The 24,411-nt window shown below is 47.7% G+C and overlaps 1 protein-coding gene across 1 annotated transcript; it reads right to left on the reverse strand.

Annotated features, from left to right (window-relative positions):
* Positions 1-2,680: 2,680 nt before the first annotated feature.
* On the reverse strand, positions 2,681-20,219 carry LOC310923068 (tetraspanin-36-like). Its single transcript, XM_083884148.1, has 7 exons — positions 20,085-20,219; positions 8,059-8,250; positions 7,103-7,177; positions 6,547-6,642; positions 5,802-5,954; positions 4,785-4,868; positions 2,681-3,962 (listed from the first exon to the last, which is right to left on the reverse strand). The coding sequence occupies exons 1-7, from the start codon at positions 20,142-20,144 to the stop codon at positions 3,876-3,878; spliced, it is 747 nt and encodes a 248-aa protein (XP_083740274.1). The 5' UTR covers positions 20,145-20,219; the 3' UTR covers positions 2,681-3,875.
* Positions 20,220-24,411: the final 4,192 nt, after the last annotated feature.

The raw sequence follows: 24,411 nt of genomic DNA on the forward strand, positions 1-24,411 counted from the left end.
AGTGAAGTCTGGAGGCATCAAAAAGAGCATTATATACCGATTGCCATATTATCTATAATAACAGAGTTATTATAGGCAGGGATTGATTAGAAGAAAAAGTTATGCAATGTGACAAACCCCCACATCAACACTGTGGCCCAGCACTGAGCGCTCACACAGCTCCCTCCGGCGGCTCACACTGGGAAAAAAAATTTAAAAACCCCCTTTATTTCGCTTTAGACTTAAAATACTATCAGCCACCGCCCTTATTAAACCCGTTATTAGACACCAGCCGCCTTCTCCACCCTCCATACCTGCGTGGAACACCCTGAGGCGGACCGGGAATACCCTGAGGGGACCGAGCTCACCCGCGGCGCCCGGCGGCAACGCCCGTTTTCTCCTCAGGTTTCACCAGGCGGAGCGCCAGCGCTTCCCGCTCTTCTTCCCGGTGGCACTGTCTTAGCCGCGGGGGCCTGGGGAGGAGGAAGAAGCGAGGCCGGGGGAAAGAAGGAGGACGCGGGTTCCGAGCGCCGGGTTGGGGCCGCGGTTTGAATCGGCCGCGCTCGGGCGGGCGTTGGGGAGGGCGGGGAGCGCGCGTGCGCGGTGAGGGGAGCGCGAGGGGCGGGCGGAAAGGGCGGGGCGGGAGCGGCGCTGAGGGGAGCCCGGGGAGGGATGAGGGACACTAAAGGAGGTTATAGGGTAGGAAAGGGTCGGGCTCGGCTAAAGTGACAGGATAACGGGTTATGGTCTCAAGTTGCGTCAGGGGAAGTCTCAGGTTGGATTTCAGGAGGAATTTCCTCATGGAAAGGGCGTTCTGGCGTTGGAAGGGGATGCCCAAAGCAGTTTGGAGTCCTCATCCCTGAAAGTGTCTCAGGAATGCCTGGACATGCCGCTCAGTGCTGTGGGCTGGGTGGCAAAAAGGGATCGATCATAGGTTGGGCACGATCTCGGAGGTCTTTTCCGACTTGTAATTCTGTGAGTCTGGAGGGACTGGAAGGAAGGGCGTAAGGCGGGATCTCTGAGGGGAGCGGGAGCGCGGAAGGTGGTGTCGGTTTTAGGAGCTCTGTGAACACAGAGTTCGCCTTAGAAAAGAGACATTGTTTATTCAGCGCAGTTCCTCCTTACTAATCAGCTTGCCAAGGGGTAGAAAGTGACATTTATTATACGGTAAAATTCACATGAACGCGCCCGCTTACTTAATATTCTCCGCCCGCCTAATACACATTTATTTGGGTGATGTAATCTTAACGCACGGCTCGAAACAGGTTATTTCCTTCACTAGGCACACTCCTCTTTTACAAGTGATTTCACCTAAGTTATGTTTACAAAAGGGGAGAAAAAAAACCATGAAAGACATAAAGGACAACGGGAAGGGGACGAGAAGGAAGGCGGGGGCGCTGACCAGAGGGAAGGGCAGAAGGTGGGGAACTGCGAAGGGAAGGAGGGCAGAAAGGGCAGGAACTGGAAGAGAGGGAGGCGGATCACTGAGGAGAGCGAAAAAGAACTGCGGAAGGCGGGATCGCTGAGAGGAGCCGGGCGAGAAGGAAGGCGGGATCGCTGAGGGGAACGGGGAGGAAAGGCGGGATTGCTGAGGGGAACGGGGAGGAAAGGCGGGATTGCTGAGGGAAGCGGTCAGGGAACCGGGCGGAAAGGGAAAGCGGGATCCCTGAGGGAGGCGGTAGGGAGGCCGGCTCGCTGAGGGGAGCGGGAAAGAACGGCGGAAGGCGGAATTGCTGAGCGGAGCCGTGTGGGAAGGGAGCCGGGATCGCTGAAGGCAGCGGGAAGGGAAGGCAGGGTCGCTGAGGGCAGCCGGGGTCCCTGAAGGCAGTGGGAAAGGAAGGCAGGATCGCTGAGGGGAGCCGGGATCCCTGAACGGAGCGGGAAGGGAAGACTGGATCACTGAGGGGAGCCGGGATCCCTGAACGGAGCGGGAAGGGAAGACTGGATCACTGAGGGGAGCCGGGATCGCTGAACGGAGCGGGAAGAGAAGGCAGGATCACTGAGGGGAGCCGGGATCCCTGAACGGAGCGGGAAGGGAAGACTGGATCACTGAGGGGAGCCGGGATCCCTGAACGGAGCGGGAAGGGAAGACTGGATCACTGAGGGGAGCCGGGATCGCTGAACGGAGCGGGAAGAGAAGGCTGGATCACTGAGGGGAGCCGGGATCGCTGAACGGAGCGGGAAGGGAAGGCAGGATCGCTGAGGGGAGCCGGGATCCCTGAACGGAGCGGGAAGGCAGGATCGCTGAGGCGAGCCAGGGTCCCTGAACGGAGCGGGAAGGGAAGGCAGGATCGCTGAGGGGAGCCGGGGTCCCTGAAGGCAGTGGGAAAGGAAGGCAGGATCGCTGAGGGGAGCCGGGATCGCTGAACGGAGCGGGAAGGGAAGGCAGGATCGCTGAGGGGAGCCGGGATCCCTGAACGGAGCGGGAAGGGAAGGCAGGATCGCTGAGGGGAGCCAGGATCCCTGAACGGAGCGGGAAGGCAGGATCGCTGAGGGGAGCCAGGATCCCTGAACGGAGCGGGAAGGCAGGATCGCTGAGGGGAGCCAGGATCCCTGAACGGAGCGGGAAGGGAAGGCAGGATCGCTGAGGGGAGCGGGCGGGATCTGTCTGAGGCAGCGCCCACAGGCGCCCGCTCCGGTTCCTCCCCCGAGTTCTGCAGGGAATTGTGATAGCATCCAGCAACAACTGCCACACCATTTATTACTTGGTTGTATAAATTCAGTTTATTTCAGCATTTAACAGAAGACAAAGCCCTCAGTAAAAACCCAGTTTTCAACATACACATGCTCATGCTGGTGTGTCTCCTACAGGACATTGTCACTCATCACTTTCTTTTCTCTCTTGGAGTAGGGATGGAGATAATCAAACAGTTTACACTGATCCCAAGCTATTTTTTTTTTTCTAATTGGCTACAAATATAAAGTTTTGTCTTGTTAAGGATAGGCTGCTTATCTCTCCAAGGAAGGAATCAGCAGAATCTCTGTTGCTTTTCCACAGTTCCCTGATACATAAAAGCTCACAGTTCCCTCTGTTCTCTATCCCCAAAATCCATGTAAGTGCTTATAAACAGATTAACATACAAACGAGTTAAAGAAGGACTGTGTTAAAGCAGGGATGCAATCCAAGGAGTGACTGTGTCCAGCAGAATTGAGGAGAACAGAAAATGTGCAAAAGCAGCTCTACAGCAAGTTATTGAAATTGGTTTGTACAAGAATGCATCTTTTTAACGTTTTCACGGAGAAGCCTGGTCAGGGCGGAAATGTGGCACTAATTCCCCAAGCCAAACCACAGAAAAAAGAGGAAGAAAATGTCCAAAAGCTCTGCTACATAAGGAATTTTTAATGTCAATAATTAAGAGATTAAAAACAAAAGAGTGTTCTGAGTCCAAAAGCTCAAAACCTGGGGTTTTTCATGTTTGCTAGCTGCTCCAAGCAACCACACAAATGCTTGTTCTAGACTTTAAACATGGGGTTGTCTTGCACTAATGACCTCTGCAGTAAACAGAATTACAACATATGACATAAAAAAGTTGAAAAAACCTGAAACCGCACCATCTTATATGGAAAAAAATACTACAGATCCCCGTGTCTATGAAAAGTATTTAAACCTGGCATTCAGAAGTTTCTTTTGTTGTTTAAACCACATCATGGGAATGATCTGAGGTTGGTGCAAACAACTGACACCCTTCCTGTGGTCTCCACCAGTTTACTGATTAGAAGATAAAGTTTCTGCTGTTTTGGGGGCAGAGGAAAGAAGGTCAGAAGAAAGTTTCTCTCTGAAGCCCACTGCACCACCTCTAGTCACAGGTCCAAACTTAGCATAATGTTTCAGAAAGCTGTGGTATGATCACAAGTCAATGTCATCATCGAGAAGCAAGATTGTTCTTTTCAGTTTATTAAGCAAACACCCCTGAGTAAAGAGGCTGGTATCCACTTTCTTCTTTCTTGCAAGTAAGCACACAGACGCTCAGCATGCCGAAGAACTGGAAGAGAAGGAGGGCACAACAGACTTAGTCCTGCTGTATTTCTGTTTCTGTCCTCAGACTAAACACCTACATAGCGGATGACTTCATCAGATGAAAAAAACTCACTTAAAAATACATCTACAGAAAGTGTTATTTTTTACATACCAATTCCCAGTAATAGTTCTGGCTTGAGTGTTTCCTCTCTGGTTTGTACCATTAATTAATACATTCATTAATTACTAGTTATCTTGCCATGCGAAAAATTTAAGTGAAAGGCTAAGATTGTTCTGGGATGAGTTCTTCAAAATATTTAAGCATGCCTGTGGACAAGGAGTGATAGGAATGGCTTCCCAGTGCCAGAGGGCAGGGATAGGTGGGATCTTGGGCAGGAATTGGTGGCTGTGAGGGTGGGGAGGCCCTGGCACAGGGTGCCCAGAGCAGTTGTGGCTGCACCTGGATCCCTCGAAGTTTCCAGGGCCATGTTGGATGGACTTTGAGCAGCCTGGGACAGTGGAAGGTGTCCCTGCCCATGGCAGGGGTTGGAATGAGATGAGCTTTAAGGACCCTTCCTACCCAAACCATCCTGGGATTCTGTGACTCTGATAAAATGGATTCCACATTGAATTTCTGTCCCAAACCCCTTACTATCTTTTGCATCCCTCCCATCATTGCTAGGCAGATGAAATGAAAAAACCTGGAAAAACAAGTGAGGAACATAGGACTGAGTCTACTTCAGAGGCAGAGGAAAGCTGTAGGCTATTGGGACAGAAGATGAAAAAGACCCAAGATCCAAGGGCAAACAGTACTATTTTCCATGAGGGAAGAGATGGGAACATTTACCTTTACGATGGCAAACCCCAGGATTACAAGCATGGCATAGCTGATAACGCTCTGCAGCCCAGACTCCAGCTCCTGTGCACAGCCCTGCCATGAAAGAGGTAAAAACATGTTAAAACGTGTTCACCCAGATCAAAGTTTTTTATTATTTCCCCCACGCCCAGCTCTCCCAAGGGAGCAAGGCCTGGTAAGGCCTGTCTAACCAGCACTGCAGAACTGAGGAACTCCACTCTTGTCTTCCAGACCTGATGGCTTATTTCCCCCTGCATGAGGAGAGGCACTGACAAACAGCAATCTATTGACATTTGCTGCATCTGAATTTCCTCTAGCTCAGGTTAAACAAGTGCCCAAAACTCAGAGCTGGAAGGCCATCAATGGTATCTATAAAAGTCAACTTATGCCCCAGACTGGAGAACCTGGTACAGAGTTAATAGAATCACTGAATGGTTTGGGTTGGAAGGGACTTGAAAGACCATTCAGTTCCATCTCCTGCCATGGGCAGGGACACCTTCCATTATCCCAGGGTGCTCCAAGCCCTGTCCAGCCTGGCTTTGAACACTGCCAGGGATCCAGGGGCAGCCACAGCTGCTCTGGGCACCCTGTGCCAGGGCCTCCCCATCCTCATATCTGATCCACAATGATCCTCTTCTGGCTTAAAACCATTATCCCTAGTCCTGGTGCAACAGGCCCTGCTAAAATGTTTGATCTCATCTTCCTCACAGGCAACATTTAGGCCCTGGCAGAGGCTCTGAGCTCTGCCTGGAGCCTTCTCTTGTGCAGGTGAAGAGCCCCAGGTGTCCCAGGCTGGCTCCAGAGCAGAGAGGCTCCAGCCCTGGGAGCAGTCATCCTCTAGATTCAGCATGATCAATCCCAGATCAGTCTGTTCCCCTGCCCCAGATCTGATTAAATAACTACAGCTATGGGCATGTCCCTAAACTCTGCCTGGTGTGCTTCCCTCCACAGCTCCACCTGGCTGAAAAAGAACATGTCCCAGTTGTGAAACAAATCCCTCATCCTCACCCGGGTGTTGAGTTCCTGTGGCCGGTCCAGATGCCCTGTGCAGTTCTTGGCCTCTTGCTGGCAGCAGCTGTGGGGGACACTGTGGTTCCCAGAGGAGTTAAACCACTGGGTGGTTGTCCAGTCACTGTAGTTCTTAACCCCGCAGCACTGAAGCTGCAAACACAGCACAGTTACACATCAGTTATTTTTTACATAAGATTATACACATGTATATTATATATATTATATATGGTCATATATATGAATGCTCATGTTGAGTTAAATCTCTCTTAGGCATAGTGGGCCAGAGCTGCCACTAGTTTGCAGCAGATTTACAAGCAGCGGTGCTTCAGGAGAACAATAAATATAATAAATCAATCTCCTTCAGAGATTATTACATCCTTCTTAGTTTATTCTTTGTGAAAGCTCCAATAGGAGGGTGACAAGTTGCAGGGTAGAGTCTTCCATCATCTCGCTATTTTATGGTGCAATGTTCTCAGCAGCAGTTATTCATATGCACTTATTTGCTCTGATGTAAATGTCACTCATATCAACCACATCCCTTAGTTACATGAACTTCACACCGGAGCCTGAGCACACCAGCAAAGTGAGCAGCACCCTCAGGCTGCCTTGGAGAATTGGGTGCTAAACACAGAGCCAAGTTCCAGGATACTGCCCCACTCATCCTCTCCCCTCCTTCCCAGCCTGAATTCCTTGTTTAGGACCCAACTGTTCTTTTCCAAACAATGCTTAAATATTTTCTTACCTGTTCTTGCAAGTAATCCACAACTTTAGATTCTGGGTTTTTGCCATCATACTTCTCAAAGACTGATTGCATTGTACCTTGCACATCAGTTTTTACCTGTTTAGAGAGAGAGAAAAACAGTGCAGATGGTTTTAATGTGAGAGCTGAAAATTTTATCTGGTGGAAACTGCAAAAGATCTGTATCCCAAGTAAGTAGGGGGGAAATAAGAAGTAAGAAAAATCAAGCAACGTTTTAGACAAAATTTGGGTGACACTTAACCAGAATCACGTCCCTGGGTAGAAGCTTGCCACCCTTAATAGAAAAGTCCTCCTTTGGGAGAATCAACAACTGTTTAATCCAACTCAGAGACTGTTGTGGTATCTGCCAGGTACTTTATATATTCACTGTGTTATAGTGAATAACACTGCAAAGACATTCCCATTTGCTCTGCAGGTTGCAGGACAGGGGATGAGGTAAAAAAACCCCAAAAACCCCCAGATAAATTGGAATGATCAAACAACGTGAGATCTGCTCTTCACTTTTATGTTGAGATGGAGATGGTAATTCTTTGTTTACCTTTTCCCTGTAAACAAATCCCAGGACAAAAGCGGACACTTCTGCAATGAAGATAACCAGGATAATGGCCAAGAACTGAAAATAAAAAAGAGAGACAGTAAGTGAGAATCCCACAGCACTTGAATTCAACTGCACAATACACTTCACATTAATTTACAGCAGTAAGTGATTGTTTCTTTTATTGCCTCTCCAGTCAAAATAGTTCCCAGAAAATAAATTAGAATAGAGGACGCTGTGGCTGCCTCACCCCTGGAATTGTTCAAGGCCAGGTTGGACAGGGTTTGGAGCAACATGGTTGTATTGGCTGGTCTAGTGGAAGCTGTCCCTGCCCATGGAAAAGGGGTTGGAACTGGATGAGCTTTAATGTCCTTTCCAACACAAACCTTTTGGGGATTACTGTGAGTGGCTGGGACAATGACTGTGGCTCCATAAGCTCTGTGCCTGATCCTGAACACTGGCATGACATGACCTGTGTGAAGAGCCTATGGAACACTTCACAAGGTGGATGTCAAAAGGGAGAGTGCACAGATAAACCAGCAGCTGAGTTAGATGTGCTCTGTACTGCTTGGTGGGCTCACACTGCCTTCAGTCCATGACCTGGCGCATAAAATTACTCTAAGTGAACCTTTCTGGATTTTTAAAAGGAATTCTATGAGCAGTCAAGGCCGTACTTTCAGCGCTCAGAGGACTAAAATCATCAGAAAAACTGATATCCATCTGATTTGCTTGCTTAGAATATTGCATTTCCTTCTGTTCTTTCACCACCACACTCCTCAAAGCTCGCTGCCTCCTGCACTCATCCTCATTGAGCCAGCTGAGGGGACTCAGAACATCTCAGCTGCGGGTGACTCGCACAAACAAACAGTGTGACTCACAACAACCTTTTACTGTGATTCCCCTCCCAGCACCTTCCCGGCCAGCGGGAGGCAGACGACGCACACGGAGGAGCCACTCACCAGCCCCAGGCCGACCCGGGACTCGCGGAAGGTGGCGCAGCAGCCGATCAGCCCGATGATGAACATCACCACGGCCACGCAAATGATGATGACAGCCGGCAGCAGGGCGTACTTGTCCTGCAGAAAGTTGTCGTAGCTCTTGTAGGTGTTGATGACGTACGCTCCGACATAGCTGAGGCCTGCAGCTGCCGCCTGAAATGCAGTAAGGAAAAGTGGTCAGCAGTTATTTATTAAGCCTCTGACCTGGAAAACTAATCGTGGGTTGTTTTCTAATAGTGATTTTAGAAATCATGGCTACGGTGTGCAAAGAATTAGGTGAAAAAAAACGCTGCATCTGAAACTATTACCTAATCTAGCTATGCATTCAAACTTGAACACAGGGAAGACAAAATTCACTGTATGACTCCACTGCTAGTAAAGCACCACTGGAGCCGAGCTGAAAGGCTGGAGTCTGTAGACCTGCATCAGTGTCTCTGCAGGATGCCAAACTCACACTGCATAGCCAGAGGTGACTACATCTCACCCAAGGCTGCATTTGCAGGAATCAGATCACCACAGTTGGTTGCTGCTTTGGGGGTTCTGTTTGGTTTTTTTTGAGAAAAACTCATCCTTCACACTCTCACAACAGCATTAACCACTAAGGCAGGCACAAATGTACCTAGTCTCAGCAAAACAGAGTCCCTCCTTTTCCTGGAGGAAACAGATTTCTGCAACCTCTAAAATAATCTCTCTCCCAGAAGGATGTTTTGCTGAGTGAGGCCAAGGTAGAGAGCACCAGTGGCAGCTGCCCTGGAGATCAAAAACTTTTACCCTTTGGACTAAAGTTTCCAGCCCTGGAAACAACACCAAAAGACTCAGTCATGCCCTGCCAAACCTCACCAACAGCACAAAAAAAATCTCTCTAGAGCCAGGATGGCTCATCCACCCTCTGTAATCCTGCAGCACAAGGAAAATGAAGCACCTGTGGGAACTGACAGTGGTCAGAACATGGATTCTTAGGCTCCAGGCAGAACCTTGAAGCCTGTGGGAAAGCCAAGTACAGAACTCTCTCACTCTGGCCTGGGAAATCATAAGGAGGAACCCAAAACAATTTTGTAGATATCCTCCTCCTGACACCTGGTGTTTTTCTAACTTGTTTACTTGTAACAAGACGGTCTGAGGTGTTGCTCTAAATGACCAATCCTATTAATTGTATGGAAACACTGTATAAAAGAGTCTGTCTCTTAATAAACTGGTGCTATAAGCCCTCCGAAGAACCGGAGTTCTAAGCGTTGTTACATGAGCTGTCCTGAATTGTAACAATAAGCACCTTCCATATTCACATTCTGGAAGCTCCAGGGAAACCAGCCGGTTTGTTTTCAGCAGGTCACAGCAGGATTTCATCACACAGCCTCGGAGCAGTTTGTTACTTCCCCAGCACTGTACGTTTTAATTAAATCAAACGCTCCTCATGCTGGAGCTAGGACTTGCTAATTCCTTTACCTTGTTTGGCTCTTTCCCCTCCAGCCAGGTCTGCTGCCTGCCCTTCAATTACCTCCAAATGCAGGAACATCCTTTGTTTCAGACAGCTCCCATCCTATAATCTCGCATTCCTGGATGCTGTCTGTACTCCAGAATTACTGGGGTCAGATGCACCAAGTGATGAAGCCTGACATTAAACACATGACCTGAAAGGTGCTGCTGCACTGGGGCTCAGATACAGGAGGTCCTCTACAAAGGGGGATATCAGGAAAAGGAATAGGATCATCACCAGTTCTCAACAGGTTGTTTTCCTTCTCCACATGCATTGGGTTTTCAGAAATGCTAATGATTAAAGCAGTTCCTAAAGCTTCCTTTCATTTTTCCTCTCATTGAAGAAAATCTCTTTCCTATTTCCTTTGTCTGTGGGTGTAGGGTGACCGTGGCTTTTTCCTGCCACCCCTTTTTAGGGATACAGAGAAAGGACGGGACTGCTTTATCTCAAAGGGCACCACTGTCTTCTCACTTCACCACAGGAGTGAGGTGTTCAGGAGGAGCAACCTCACCTTCTCCTTCAACACTCAGCTCCTGAACTGAAAGTGGGACAGGAAAAGTCATTGGAATGGCAGCAGCAGTAAAGCTGGAGATGGGGACACGTCACCTCCACCCTCCTTTGCCTTCGGTCGCACAAAAAGAACGAGAAGATGCCTGACTCAAAAAGTGTATCCTGCATTTCTGGCCTGGAAGGTTGGATGCACATGTGTGTCCACCTATTCTCTGTTCTGAAACAGCATCATCTAGGCAAGGACAGTCACAGAGAGGCGAGCAAAGTTGTGCTTTGCCATCAGGGAACAATTCCTTCCCAATATCCCATCTCAGCCCACCCTCTGGCAGTGGAAAGCAATTCCCCCTTGTCCTGTCACTCCAGTCTCTTGTCCAAAGTCCCTCTCCACCATGGTGGAGAAACATTCCTCATTTTTCATCCATACTTAATTTTCCATCCATTTCCAGTGCACTCAACATGCAATACAAAGGTAGCAGCACAGGGCATGCTAAAGACCAACCAGCTGTGGGGAGCCAAGAAAAATTGTGCTGCAAGTAAAAGGCTGCCACAAATGAAGGAAAAAAAAAAAAATTATGAAGGCCCCTAAAGCCAGGACCAGCAAAGCTCCATGACTGCAAGACAAAATCAGAGTGTCTAGTGTTAAGTTCAAGGACCTCAAATACAAAGCACTTTCACAGGGGGTTTTATTGCAATACTCAGGACTGTCTTGTTTCTGGTCAGAGACAAAACACAACCAGCAAGAAGTCTATTAAAAATTCCAAACTTCTGCTTCCAAGCAGAAAAAGGAAGTGCAATGAGGCAATACCAGAAGTCTTTGGGAAAATGACTGCCACAACTTCACCCATGATTTTTAATTCAGTGGGAAGGATCCTGAAGTCTGAAGAGCAGGGTCACTCAGGAATAGAAGATATTACAGCTAATGATCTTTTCCCTGATTTTTGCAGGTGAGTCCCAGAGACAAGTTTTGAAAGCAAAGACGAAAAATAATTCAGAACTTAAATCAGAACTCTTCCTTTAAGCCTCTCCAGAATTTAGGGCAAATTCAAAATCCACTGGAGGGATTTTTTCACCCCAACATCACAAAACCTACAGCCCTTTCCTAGATCTAAGATGAAGATGTACTAAAACGTACTTTTCTAGAAGTCCTTTGCATTGCAAAAGATGGATCTCAAAGTATCTCTGATTAAGTTTCTGTTGGATCTCAAGAAGAAAACAATCTCACAAAGGCCAGTTTGAGCGATTACTTTTGAGGTGGAATAAATCAAACACTCCTCCTTTTTCACGATTAGTCAACCACATTCTCAAGCCCTTCTAAAATCATACACAAGGATGGTAGCATTACACCAAGATATTCACACCACAAATGGTTATTGTTCTTCACTCTTTTTGTTGGCCTTCTGCTTGGCAGCTTACTTTCAGCCAGCCCCCTGTCCAGCAGGCTCAGGCCACGCAGGGCACAAACCGTGGTACAGGCAGCCAGAGAGTGACTTGGGTGGACACCACAGAACCACCTCCCCCGGGCCACCAACAATCAGCAGGACACCACGCCTGGCCCTGCCCTCCCCACGCAGCCTCAGCTGACTCACCACAGCTCCAGGAAACTGCTGCTGTCTCTTTACAATGCTGATGACTTCCTTAAGACAAGGTGATGAGATGAGGCGAAAGGAAATTTTTTAAGAAAACCCCTTTTCACAGCTGGGCAACAGAGCTGCAGCTGCCTGTGCTGCCTCACCCACCATGGCCCTTCAAGGACCTAACGCCACAATCACTTGATTTTTCATATCCCACGCCCTTGACAGGAAGCAGAAAAACTACCTGAGCGTGAAAAAGTGAACTCGTTGGGGCTGAGTGAGAAGAAAGCCAAGCTGTGACAGTCACCAGACTTTCCCAGGCTGAGGTTTGGGCAGGGCCTGGGCTCACCACGCTCCTCCAGGCTTAGCTGAGCCAGGGAAGCAGGTGCACAGAGTACAAACACAGCAAGGGGGGACTCTCAGTCATTTAACACACACACAGCACTGTGAATATTCAATCCTGCCCATGAAACTCAAGCCTGGACTGTCTTGCTGATGCAGAACAGGACAGCTGCTGGAAAACACTAATTATATGTACTTTTTAAAATACAGCAAACATCTTATTTTGTGTTCCACTGTTTTTATATACGCTGATGATCATAAGCCACTGCCCTTTTCAGGAGGCTTATAGCCATGCAAATACTTCATGCTACCTAACCACAGACATAGAAGGGGCTGCTTAAAGCTTCCCCTGTACCACTGCTCTGAAATACATGCAAATTTTTTATAACTATCTATATCTCTTCCTTTTTCTATCAGTGAGGCAGAACAGGTGCTTTTGTACCTTCACTTCTCTGTTTTCCTAGGCCAACCTTATGTGATGGCTGAGAACAGAGGTTAGTGTTCGTTCACAGTTATCAGCACCGCCTTCTCTGCCCCCTGCCAAACCCAGATAAGGTACAGCAAAGGTGCCAAACTACCAGCTGTGATGTTAAAAGGCAGTGTCTGCTGGTTGGAGGATTTTGGGGTACTTTTTAGAAGGTTTCTCCTCCCAGCATATGCCCACTTCAGTGTTGATTCTAGGACTCAGTCTGTTATTGTAAACTGGCATAAGACCTTCCTTTTAAAAGGCTAGGAAATTAAAAATACAGAGTAACAAAGCTTTAGTGTTAAAAAGGAGAAGCTTAAGAGCAGGGTGAATTCCAGATTCACCCCATGTGTCCAGCAAGATGCAGCCTTTTTACAGTAAAAATTGAAGCTGTGAGACTTAAAGACATTTCTCCTTTGTCCAATGGGACTTTCCCAGGGCCAGCACCACCACAGCACAAAACTCAGGCTGGCTGGACTATATAATTAAAATTTTATGGGCAAAGACAGGTGTGATAAATAATATAATTTTTCATGACACAGTAAGAAAATTTGTCTTCTACAGCAAACTACTGCAAATGCAAACTGGAAGAACTATGGATATCCACACAAACCTTTTCTGAACCACTGTCACCTAATTCATCACTAGACAGTCAGCTCACAGAGCTGCCTGAGTTAATTTTAAGGCTCAAACCACACTTTTTTCACCAGTATCTTTCCACAGCCAAGGTTTCTCACCCAGGGCAACACCCAATTTTGTTTTTCCTTCTCATCCGGAACCGACATTCACTGGGATGCTATCACCTTTTCAGCAGTTTGGACAGAGTGGGGTATGTCACCTTCAATAATTACTTTGCCAATTACAATTATTACTACTGTGCTGCCCTCATGCCTCTTATATCTAGAATCATCCCCCAGCAACACTGGTCTCAGTTACAGCTGCCCATCCTCTCCTTAACACAGAAGACTCTCCATGTCTTTGTTTTTTGGCTTTTTTTTTTTTTTTTCTGTGTACAAGAAATGTTTTTGATTTACCTTGACAAGTAAATCTTCTGCCTGAAAAGTTTTGCACATTTCCTCCATAAATAATGTATTTTATTACCCAACAGCCAGCTTGCATGGCAAAGGGAATCACTATCTGGCTCCCTTGCTGATTTATTGTACTACAAGATTTATTCTCCCCATTCACTACCGGAGTTTCAAGTCCTCCCTGGCTGCTGCACTACTTAATTTTCAGGGAGTCAACAGGTATTCTAGTGACTTTAGGGAAAAAGAAAGACACAGAGCACTTTTGAGAAAGCTTTCCTCACTTTATCCTCAGTTCAAAACTCTTCTTGGCCCACATGGAGCAGAGACTTCCCAGACCTGAAGGTCTCCCATGGCCCAAGGCAAAGCTGGTTTCTCCCAGCAATGAGAGGGTCCCCAGCTCAGCCCCTTCCATCCCACATGCACAATTTTCTCTCCCTTTTCTAATCCTAGATTTAAAATTCTGCCAGCTGGAAGGGACTTCCTGGCTTCAGTTACCGTTTCCTACCCTGCTTTTGGTATTCATTTCTCTAAATGATGAATCAGGTATTGCCACATTTGTGTTCTCTGGCTTCCCCCCAGGGCAGCATGTGACAGTGCTTGGTCACTCTTACGGGAAAAAGGATGTTCAGAAGGATCATCCTGTGCTCACTGGTTCTGTCACTGGGCAACACTGACAGCATCATCTGGGCACAGGCTGTAACAGAGGAGTGAGCAAAGCTGCTGCTCTGGGCACCCTGTGCCAGGGCCTCCCCACCCTCACAGCCACCAATTCCTGCCCCACATCCCATCTGGCCCTGCCCTCTGGCCCTGGGAAGCCACTGCCTGTGTCCTGTCCCCGCAGGCCTTGTCCCCAGTGCCTGTGCAGCTCTCCTGGAGCCCCTTGAGGCCCTGGCAGGGGCTGTGAGCTCTGCCTGGAGCCTTCTCTTGTGCAGGTGAAGAGCCCCAGGTGTCCCAGGCTGGCTCCAGAGCAGAGGGGCTCCAGCCCTGGCAGCATCTCCGTGGCCTCCTCTGGCCTGGCTGCAGCAGCTCCACGTCCTTGTGCTGTTGGAGGCAGGGCTGGGGCAGGATTGGGTCTCCTGTTAGTGCACAAACTTGCTGCGTTCCCTCACATCCTCACATCTTGACGAATCAGAGGGATCCTTCTGATTTTGTAAATCAGATTTACAAAATAACAAAAGACACTGAACTCAGCAAGTTGGCTTTGGATTGAAGCAAAAAGCACCAAAGCTGTGAGCTCCTGCCAGGCTGCCCTTGATTCCAGCAGCTCCAGGTGGGAATTCCTGCCAATCTCATGGCAGTCATTACCTTCAAACTAAAACCTTCAAAGCACAGTTTCCTCATGTGAGCTACAGAGGTGGGACAGCACCCAGACAACTCACATCAAGCCACAGCAGACTCATCAAAGTCTGTTACACCTAAATATTCAGCTGGGATGTACAACTGCGGGGCATGTTTCAGCCTGCCTTCAAAACACACCTCAGGGCTGCTTGCTGGGTAGGGTGGGAAAGCACTTGCTTTTTCCTTTTCTTCCTCAAATGAAAACAATGAGCAGCTGCCAAAGGCTCTGAAAACATATGTTTCTCTTTCAGGGAAAAAAAATCCTATACCTAAACAAACATTTCTTGTAGTCTTTACATGCTGCAAAACCACACACTCAGAGGGGATTCTGGGTATAGTGGGCTTGTTTTCAAGTTATATTAAATAAATGTCCGCCTTAAGAGTTGTTTTAGCACATCTTCTGTTCCCCAAGCCTAATTCCAAGGTTATTTTCCCATCCCTAAAAGCCAGCAGATACCCTACAAAAGCACAAATGGTGGGATGTCCTCATGGAGACACTGTGCAGCAGAGCAAAGCAAGGAATCCTGCCCCAACTCCTACAACTTCTAGTGCTTGAACCCCTGCCTTGGGGCTAGAGTGCTGATGTTAATCACAACCACAGAGGCAACAGGAGGAGGAGAAAGCAGAACCCACATTTTCACTTGTCAGAACCCCAAGTACACAGACTGCAGGGAGTGTAACTTCAGCTGAGCATGGATTGATTTATCAGCCAGTGCCAGGCTGTTCTGGATCTGAGCAGCCTGTTTGTTGGACACAAAACACCCCATAGTTCAATATTTGCTTTCGGAACCACCCCAATTTCTCAATCAGCTGTTCCTGGCTCAGACACCAGACCTTGCAACTAAACCAAGGTGCACCTAAACCACAGCAGAGCTAATCCTAAATCTCGCTAAAGAGGTACCAAAATGGGACCTCTTGAGCTGTTGTAATTACCACATGCACTTCCACAACACGGAATCACAGAAATCTAGGATGGTTTTGGTTGGAAGGACCTGTAAAGTCCAGCTCCACTCCCTGCCATGGGCAGGGACACCTTCCACTCTCCCACTGCTCCAAGCCCCGTCCAGCCTGGCCTGGGACAATTCCACTTCTCTGGGAAACCTGTACCAGTTCCTCACCACTCTCACAGGAACAATTCCTTCCCAATATCCACTGTAAATTTCCCTTTTTTTTCAGTGTGAAACTATTCTTGATCACTATAGCTCCTGATGAAAAATCCCTTAAAAAAATAATCCCTTGTAGACCTTTCAGACTCTGGAAGACTGTTACATGGTCTCCACACAACTTCCTCATCACGCCCACCTTCTCGGCCAGTCAACATCTGATGTCCAGTTTTGGTGACCTGGACACTGGGAGACCTCCAAAGAGATCCAAGTGCCTTTAGGGATGGATACACAGCCCAGCTATCCAGCAGATCCTTTCACAGCCACAGGGACTGCTGGGGACAGTCTGGCTGAGGTTGTTCCTCTGAATCCACATCACTGTCCCAGCACTTCCCCTTGTGCTGGCCACACAGCACCCTCATCTTCATTTTAGTTCACTCTGTGAGACCCCTACGCAATACAGAAAAGCCCATTTTCCTGAAAGTCAGTTCAGTCCTGCTTCCTGATTGTGGGCAGAATAACTTAAAACAAGGAGGAACTTTACCCTTCCAGGCAAGCTCATCAGGGTCACACCAAACTGCCCAGTCCAGGCATCAGCCCCATCCTGTGACCACTCTGCATCATGTGGCTGCTCTTCTCTCACCATTCAGAAATAAATCACAGAGTCACAGAATGGCTGGGGTTGGAAGGGACCTTAAAAACCACCCTAGCTCCAACTCCCAAGGAATCCACCACCTTCCCCTTCCCTTCTTCCAGGCAATCTTTGCTGTTCAATACATTGATCATTGAAAGTATCCAGATTTCTCCCGGACTTCAGAGTCAATATTCCCAAAGTACTTAGTACTGGCATGAGTGATTTCAAACCATTCACACATACACAAATTTTTCTTGTGGGTGAGTATACCTCCAAATTACTAAAAAATATTTAAAGTGAACCACAGCAATACTGTGATTCTTTGAGCAACCTGGTCTAGTGAAAGATGCTCCAGACCATGGCAGGGGGCTGCACTTCTTGTCAGCAGATGAAATGCTGCTCTCTCAAATCCCAGGTCCTGATAAAGCCCCCTGGGGCAGTAACTTGTCCTTATGCTTCTCTGTTGGGCAAGTAAAGCAAAAAAGCTGGGAAAGTGCTCATCTCTGCTTAAAAGTGAACGGGACATCTGGCCAAACAGGATTTTCACTGCAGGAACGCCTAAGGAAGCCCTTTGGTGATTAATCAGAATATTTTGAGTTGGAGGGGACTCATAAGAATGATGGAAGTCCAACTCCTAGTCCCCAGGACCACCAGTGGATGCCAAACCCCCTCTGAAGGCAGAGACCTGTTTAGTGACAACGAAGCTGGAGGTGAGCAGGGACAAGATGCTGGATGCTTTGAAGTTAAAAGCAACCTAGGAAGGTGTTTACCACACATTATGCAGAAATATTGGACCATGAAGCTTCCATCTAGTTTTAAAGATTCTCGGTTTCTTGTCTTGGACCAGGAAGTGAATCTCAGCATTTCACCTGTCTCCTTCAAAAAGTGCATCATCACATCCCACCAAGCCCAGTCCTCTCAGAGGATATTGCCAAGAACATCATGGTCTGCTCTGACCCTTCCTCTGAGATACCACTCTTCACCTAGAGCAGCAACACCCACTTACCAAAACAACCACTCACTTGGACCTAATTAGTAGGTGCTGAAGAGCAGAACAGGCGGTGGGAAGAACTCCCACAGCCCAAAGCACCACCTGGTAACCTTATAATTAAATAATCTTTAATCACTGAGTTTTTGGGGGGAGTTATGCACTGATCCCCCATCCACAGAATAATCTGCATGTACTATGCTGAGCCTGGTGCTCAGGAGAGAAGTGTTTTTTTCACCTCATTTAGGAAGCCCCGATTTGTCATTGTGGAAGATCTGACTTCCTTCACTCTGCACGATAACAATCAGAAATCCAAAAGAGGATTTTTTTGCCTTTTTAGGATATTCTTAAGTAATAACTTCTGTCAAAGAACCACATCTGCACCATCTGCTGACTATGCAGGTGGTGAATTATTTTCCACAATCACTTCCAAGCTGGGAAAGATCTGGATCGTGCAATGTCTGGACACGAATTACTCCTTGGAGAAGAGCTCTAATGTTCTTTGCAAATCCTGTGTCTTCACAATCATCTGGAGCCTTGTACTTACAGAGCCCTGACTGTTAGAAACCTTCTGAAGGAGCATAAAAGAATCAGTCCCTCCATCTCCACCCTCCTGAAACCAGAATTCCAGGTTTTGCAGTTCTGCTGCTGGAATGTGATTACCACACATAATGGTGGCAGCAGCATCTAAATGCCACAGGTACTGGGCTGCACTGCTCCTACTGGGATAAAAAACAGCCCAAAGGGCTGGTCTGGATCACCCCAAAGAGGCCACAGACAGGCAGAAGGATTGTTACTGACAGTCCATGGAGGCAGACGACAAAACATGGTTAGAAAGTTCTCCTACAGCAGAAGAAAAAGCACTAAAGACATTTCTAAGAGGATGTAAGGCTGTTGTTTCATTTTTAAAAAGCCCAAGCAATGATGCTAACTGGAGCTAAAGCCCATCTGAGGCTCAGGGGCTTTCCACATACAAACAGAGGATGTTACAAGTTTCTCTGTGGTTACTTAAAAAAAAAAAAAACAAACCAAAAAAACCCCATCATCACAGACCAAGCAGACACGGTGAGCTCGTGTTACCCGGCGTGCAGCAGAGACTCGGCCTGCAGCTCCATTTGTGCCAGTGGCTCGGGAGTTACACGGAGCACACGCAGCAACAAATAAATAAATTGTGCCGGGCCTCCATAAAGGAGAGACGGGACAGAAGGGACGAGCTCCTCACCACAGCCAGCAGCGAGTCATGTTGTTACAGAACTGCACCACACCCCACGAGGCCCAGAGATTAATTCGAGCAATATTCCTTCTTTTGCATTGTTATTTTTTTTTTTTTACTCTCCTCATGTAGCGTCTCTCTTTGGAAAACTCTGGTTCTTCTCTTCAGGAAGAGCCCTTGTTACACCCAGAGCAAGGGATGCTGCTATACTGAGCCCCAGCCTGGGCCAAGCAGGTTGGAGGCATCCCTGGAAAACTCCCTCTGGAAAACACCCAGGTGCTACAAGGCACCCTGAGCCCGCAACCCACACCAGGTTTGACAGGGCCCTTCCTTGACAGCAGCGCACAAATCCCAGGGCGGTCGTTCTGGGTGACCCATTCTGGGTTTTCCCAAATGGTTTGGGTTTTTCCAAACTTCCCCATGCCAGGGAATGCCCGAGCCTGGTTACCAGAATAACCCCCAGCTCTTCTGAACAGCCACAAGCCCAAGGCAGCCGTGCCACGAATTTCTGAATGCTGACACCCCCAAACCAGCGCGGGTTAGGCTAAAAAGTACACAAACCACCCTCGTTTTTTCACTCGCTTGTAAATAATTATCGCGGAAGCGATTTGGAAAGCCGCAACTGTGCCAAGGACACAGCTGGAACAAAGTTCTCAGCAGCTTTTCCTCCCTAAAAGTCTCCTCGCCTCAAATATGGAGCAGAGACCTCGAACAATGATCTCGCCATGGGGCTCCTTTTGCTTCTGATCACAAAATGTGGTTATATACTGCTTTAATTAAAAACACTACTAAAAAAACCCCTGGGTACATTAAAAACATGCCACGAAGAAAAAAAAACCAACCAAAAAACCAAAAAACAAAAACAAACAAAAAAAAAAAAAAAAAAAAAAAAAAAAAAACCAACAAAAAAAACAACAAAAAACCAAAAAAACACCAAAAAAACCCTCAAAAAACAAAAAAACCCCAAAAAACCCACAAAAAACCCCCACAAAACCCCAAACCCCCCCCCTCAAAAAACAAAAAAACAAAAAACCAAACAAAAACCAACAAACAAACAAAAAAACCACCACAAAAACCAAACAAACAGAACTAACAAGGTCTGACCTTATTCTGTTTTCTTAGAAACTTAAACCCCTAAATCTCCTTGTTCTCCAAATCTCTTTGCTCTTTAAAAACACGCAAATAGGGGTTGCTACAGACATGTACGAGCCACCTGCACAGAGCTAAGCTCAATGCCCGTTTCCCCAGGGGAAACCCGGGCTGGCGGGCACGTCCCGCAGCAGCGCATCCCCCTGTCAGAGCCCCCGTCCCCCGCGGTACCCAGAAGGCGAGGCTCAGCAGCAGCAGCACGGTCTTGGAGGTGATGACTCCGCAGTCCATGTCGGGCGCAGTTCTGGGGTTGTGCCTCTGCACCGGCTCTGGGCTCCCCGCGGGGCCGCCCCCGGCCCGCCCCAGCCCAGCCCAGCCCTGCCCACCCACGGGACGCGTTTCCCCGTGGCCAAACAGGCGGGTTTCCAAGCCGGGGGTGGGGAGTGCCGGGAACAAATGTCAAAGCAAGTTACTGATGGCGCTTTTTTTTTTTTTTTTTTTTTTTTTTTTTTTTTTTTTTTTTTTTTTTTTCCAAAACTTCTGCAACTTTTCAGAGAAGTTACACTGTGCCCTGTGAAAAGCTCTCACTGCAGATCAAAGGTTTCACATCGGATTTCCCTCCCAGGATTGCTAACCCGCAGCTATCTCCCCTTCATCCAGCCTGTCTGTTTCGGTCTATCTGAAGCTGATCTTCTCCATCACATGCTCCATGAACAGCAGGAATGTGTGGATCAGTGGTGGGAATATGTGCATCCATTGGGTTAACAACTGGACCCCCCGTGCCCTGGGCTGATCCCCAGCGTGGGCAGCAGGACAGGAGGGGGATTGTGCCCCTGTGCCCCTGTGCTCAGGTCAGAGCCCACCTGCAGAGCTGCCCCAGCCCTGCCTCCAACAGCACAAGGACGTGGAGCTGCTGCAGCCAGGCCAGAGGAGGCCACGGAGATGCTGCCAGGGCTGGAGCCCCTCTGCTCTGGAGCCAGCCTGGGACACCTGGGGCTCTTCACCTGCACAAGAGAAGGCTCCAGGCAGAGCTCACAGCCCCTGCCAGGGCCTCAAGGGGCTCCAGGAGAGCTGCACAGGCACTGGGGACAAGGCCTGCAGGGACAGGACACAGGCAGTGGCTTCCCAGGGCCAGAGGGCAGGGCCAGATGGGATGTGGGGCAGGAATTGGTGGCTGTGAGGGTGGGGAGGCCCTGGCACAGGGTGCCCAGAGCAGCTGTGGCTGCTCCTGGATCCCTGGCAGTGTCCAAGGCCAGGCTGGACAGGGCTTGGAGCAACCTGGGATAGTGGAAGGTGTCCCTGCCCATGGCAGGGGTGGCACTGGATGGTGTTTGAGGTTCCTGTCAACCCAAACCATTCTGTGATTCTGTGACTCCACAACACAGGTTTGGACACTCAGCAGTACATCCCAACCGCTGGAATGTGAGGCTGAGCTATAAGGGAGAGGTGTTGGAATTCAATGGCTGCAGAGGTCTGCAAATGTCACTTTATTTCCACTTTATTTGTGCTTTTACAAACGACAGGACTGGCAGCCGGAGGTTTGCCTTGCAGAGAAAACCTTTGGCAGCCCGAACTGAACTAAACCCACCCCTCGGCGGGGCTGCAGGATGCAGAGATAACGAGTTTCCTGCCGCTGCCCCTTCCTGGCAGAAACTGCTGTGATGCAGCATCTTCTGGGGGACATGAGTTTTGGAGGGGATGTGCTGAACCAGCTCTCCAGCAGGAAACCAGGAAAGGGAGATTATGGACAGCCTCTACCACAGCCCCTGAATTTAAGCTGCAGCTGCTTTGAAAGGGAGCAGACTGTCTGTGCTGGCTGCTGAAAAGAGAAATCCCCATGCTGAAAGTAGGGTGAAGCTGATATCCAAAATTAAATTCCTTGGAGAGTAAAGATCAGCACAAAGTCAGAACTCGAGGGCTGCTCACAGAGCTCCTCCTACCAGCCAGCCTCTCTTTGCCATCAAAGTCTCTATTACAGCACTAGATATTAACAAAGTGTGTGATTGTAGACTATTTTTTTAATGAAAAAAAAGAAAAAAAAAGAAGAAGAAAGAAAGAAAAGAAAGAAAAGAAAGAGAGAGAAAGGAAAGGAAAGGAAAGGAAAGGAAAGGAAAGGAAAGGAAAGGAAAGGAAAGGAAAGGAAAGGAAAGGAAAGGAAAGGAAAGGAAAGGAAAGGAAAGGAAAGGAAAGGAAAGGAAAGGAAAGGAAAGGAAAGGAAAGGAAAGGAAAGGAAAGGAAAGGAAAGGAAAGGAAAGGAAAGGAAAGGAAAGGAAAGGAAAGGAAAGGAAAGGAAAGGAAAGGAAAGGAAAGGAAAGGAAAGGAAAGGAAAGGAAAGGAAAGGAAAGGAAAGGAAAGGAAAGGAAAGGAAAGGAAAGGAAAGGAAAGGAAAGGAAAGGAGAGGAGAGGAGAAAGGAAGGAAGGAAGGAAGGAAGGAAGGAAGGAAGGAAGGAAGGAAGGAAGGAAGAAAGAAAGAAAGAAAGAAAGAAAGAAAGAAAGAAAGAAAGAAAGAAAGAAAGAAAGAAAGAAAGAAAGAAAGAAAGAAAGAAAGAAAGAAAGAAAAGAAGCATTTTCACTTTTTCTTGCAGTGCGGAAGGCAGACAAAGCAAAAAGAAAAAAAAATCACCTGGAAACAATTTATCCTGGTTTTGTAGGAATGATTTACTGGGGGGGAATAGTTTGAAGGAAAATGAAAGGGTAAAGTCTGATGTTTGATTTAAAGTGAATATAAAGGAATTAAAAAAAACGCCAACAAACAAAACCAACCAAAACACCAGTCAAGCCCCACCTTTCTTTAATATCCAAATATTGTTACCAATTTTGTCACTTTTTATTTCACTAGAACTTTTTAATTTGAAATAAAAATTTGGTATTTTCACGGTGATAAAAAATCAGGATCCTTAATAAAATATTACCACCTGTATGCTGTTTGTTTCAGAACAAAGTGTTATTTAAAATCAACAGTGGCTGGTTTTTTATTAAAGGTGATCTAGAAAGTAACTTGCCAGAACAAAAAGTGCCCGCAGAGATCTATCTCAAACATCACAAGCAGCCCTGGTTATGATATTCTGCACCATTTCCTACCAAGTTAATATTAACATCAAGAAATTCCTTTTGAACGTGAGATTTTAAAACAGCAGTAAGCTGGAATTTTCACAGCCAGCTTTGGAAGGGAGTTGGGGAAAAAAGGAAATTAAAACTACTAAACCTTACAAAGCCTCAAAGGAGGCTGCGTTTCCAGAGCTGCTGCCTGCCATAGATCTCTTGCCCTGGGTAAATTGGTTGGGTTTGCTGAATTTGAGTCTGAGATCAGTTTAGGAAACATGATGGAAAAACAACAGGTTTCCCACTGATTTATTTATTGCATGTTCAGCAGCGTGGCTCAATGGTTTGTACTGGAAGCTGTAACATGTGATAGGAAAAGGATATTTACATTTCCCCTTATCCACCAGACAACCACAACATAAAGAAAAAATCCCTTTCTGCACATGAGACCACCTATCTGGAAATATCTCTATTTTGTTTTATTCTTGCTAGACTAAACAACTTGTCAGCTCGGATACTTTCCAGAACTCATTCTCTCCCCACTAAGCTTCATTTTTCTTGAAATGCCTGGAAACACAGCGTGTTCCCCAAGGCTTGTAAGGAGGAGGTCACACAGCTCTCTGCCTTCTCCTGCAGCGCCCTGGCCTTGCTGACTCACTCCCAGCTTGTGACCATCTATTCCTGCCAAAGGAACTGCTTCCAAGTCAGCTGTTCCCCATCCACTTCTGATTACCCCTGTCCAGGTGGGCAACCCTGCCAGTGTCATGGAATACAAGAATCCCGATGGTTTGGCTGGGAAGGATCTTAATGCCCATCCAGTGCCACCCCCTGCCATGGGCAGGGACACCTTCCACTGTCCCAGGCTGCTCCAAGCCCTGTCCAGCCTGGCCTTGGACACTGCCAGGGATCCAGGGGCAGCCACAGCTGCTCTGGGCACCCTGTGCCAGGGCCTGCCCACCCTCACAGCCACCAATTCCTGCCCCACATCCCATCTGGCCCTGCCCTCTGGCCCTGGGAAGCCACTGCCTGTGTCCTGTCTCTGCATCCCTCATCCCTTCTGCACCGTGTCTGATTTTTCAGCCCTTTTCTCCAAACCCTTAATATCTCTTGGAAACTCTATTTCTAACACCACCATGTGCTCGCCACGTAAAAAATTCTCAGTTCTCTTCTCCAGGTTATTACTGAAATTTAAACCCACAAGAGGTGGGACAGTAACCCAGGTGACACCGAGCCACAGGTGGGGGGGATCTAAGGGTCGTTCTGGACAGGCCATGGGGATGAAGGTGCTGTGGGGCACAAGGATGTGTTAGAAACCTTTATCATATTAAATATACTCCTTCTTTCCCCAGAAGGCCTGTTACCCATCACAGAAGGAAATGCGATCAGCATGAAACCATTTGTCCTTGACATATCTATGTTGCTGGCGTTTGTGTCTGTATTTTCTGCACATGATTTCCCAGTTATTCCATGGTCTCTTTGATGTTGTTAGTCAGGAACTGAAGTTAACTGGCTTGTA

Source organism: Zosterops lateralis (genome assembly GCF_965231275.1).
Source record: "Zosterops lateralis genome assembly, chromosome: Z".
NCBI classification, from domain to species: domain Eukaryota; kingdom Metazoa; phylum Chordata; class Aves; order Passeriformes; family Zosteropidae; genus Zosterops; species Zosterops lateralis.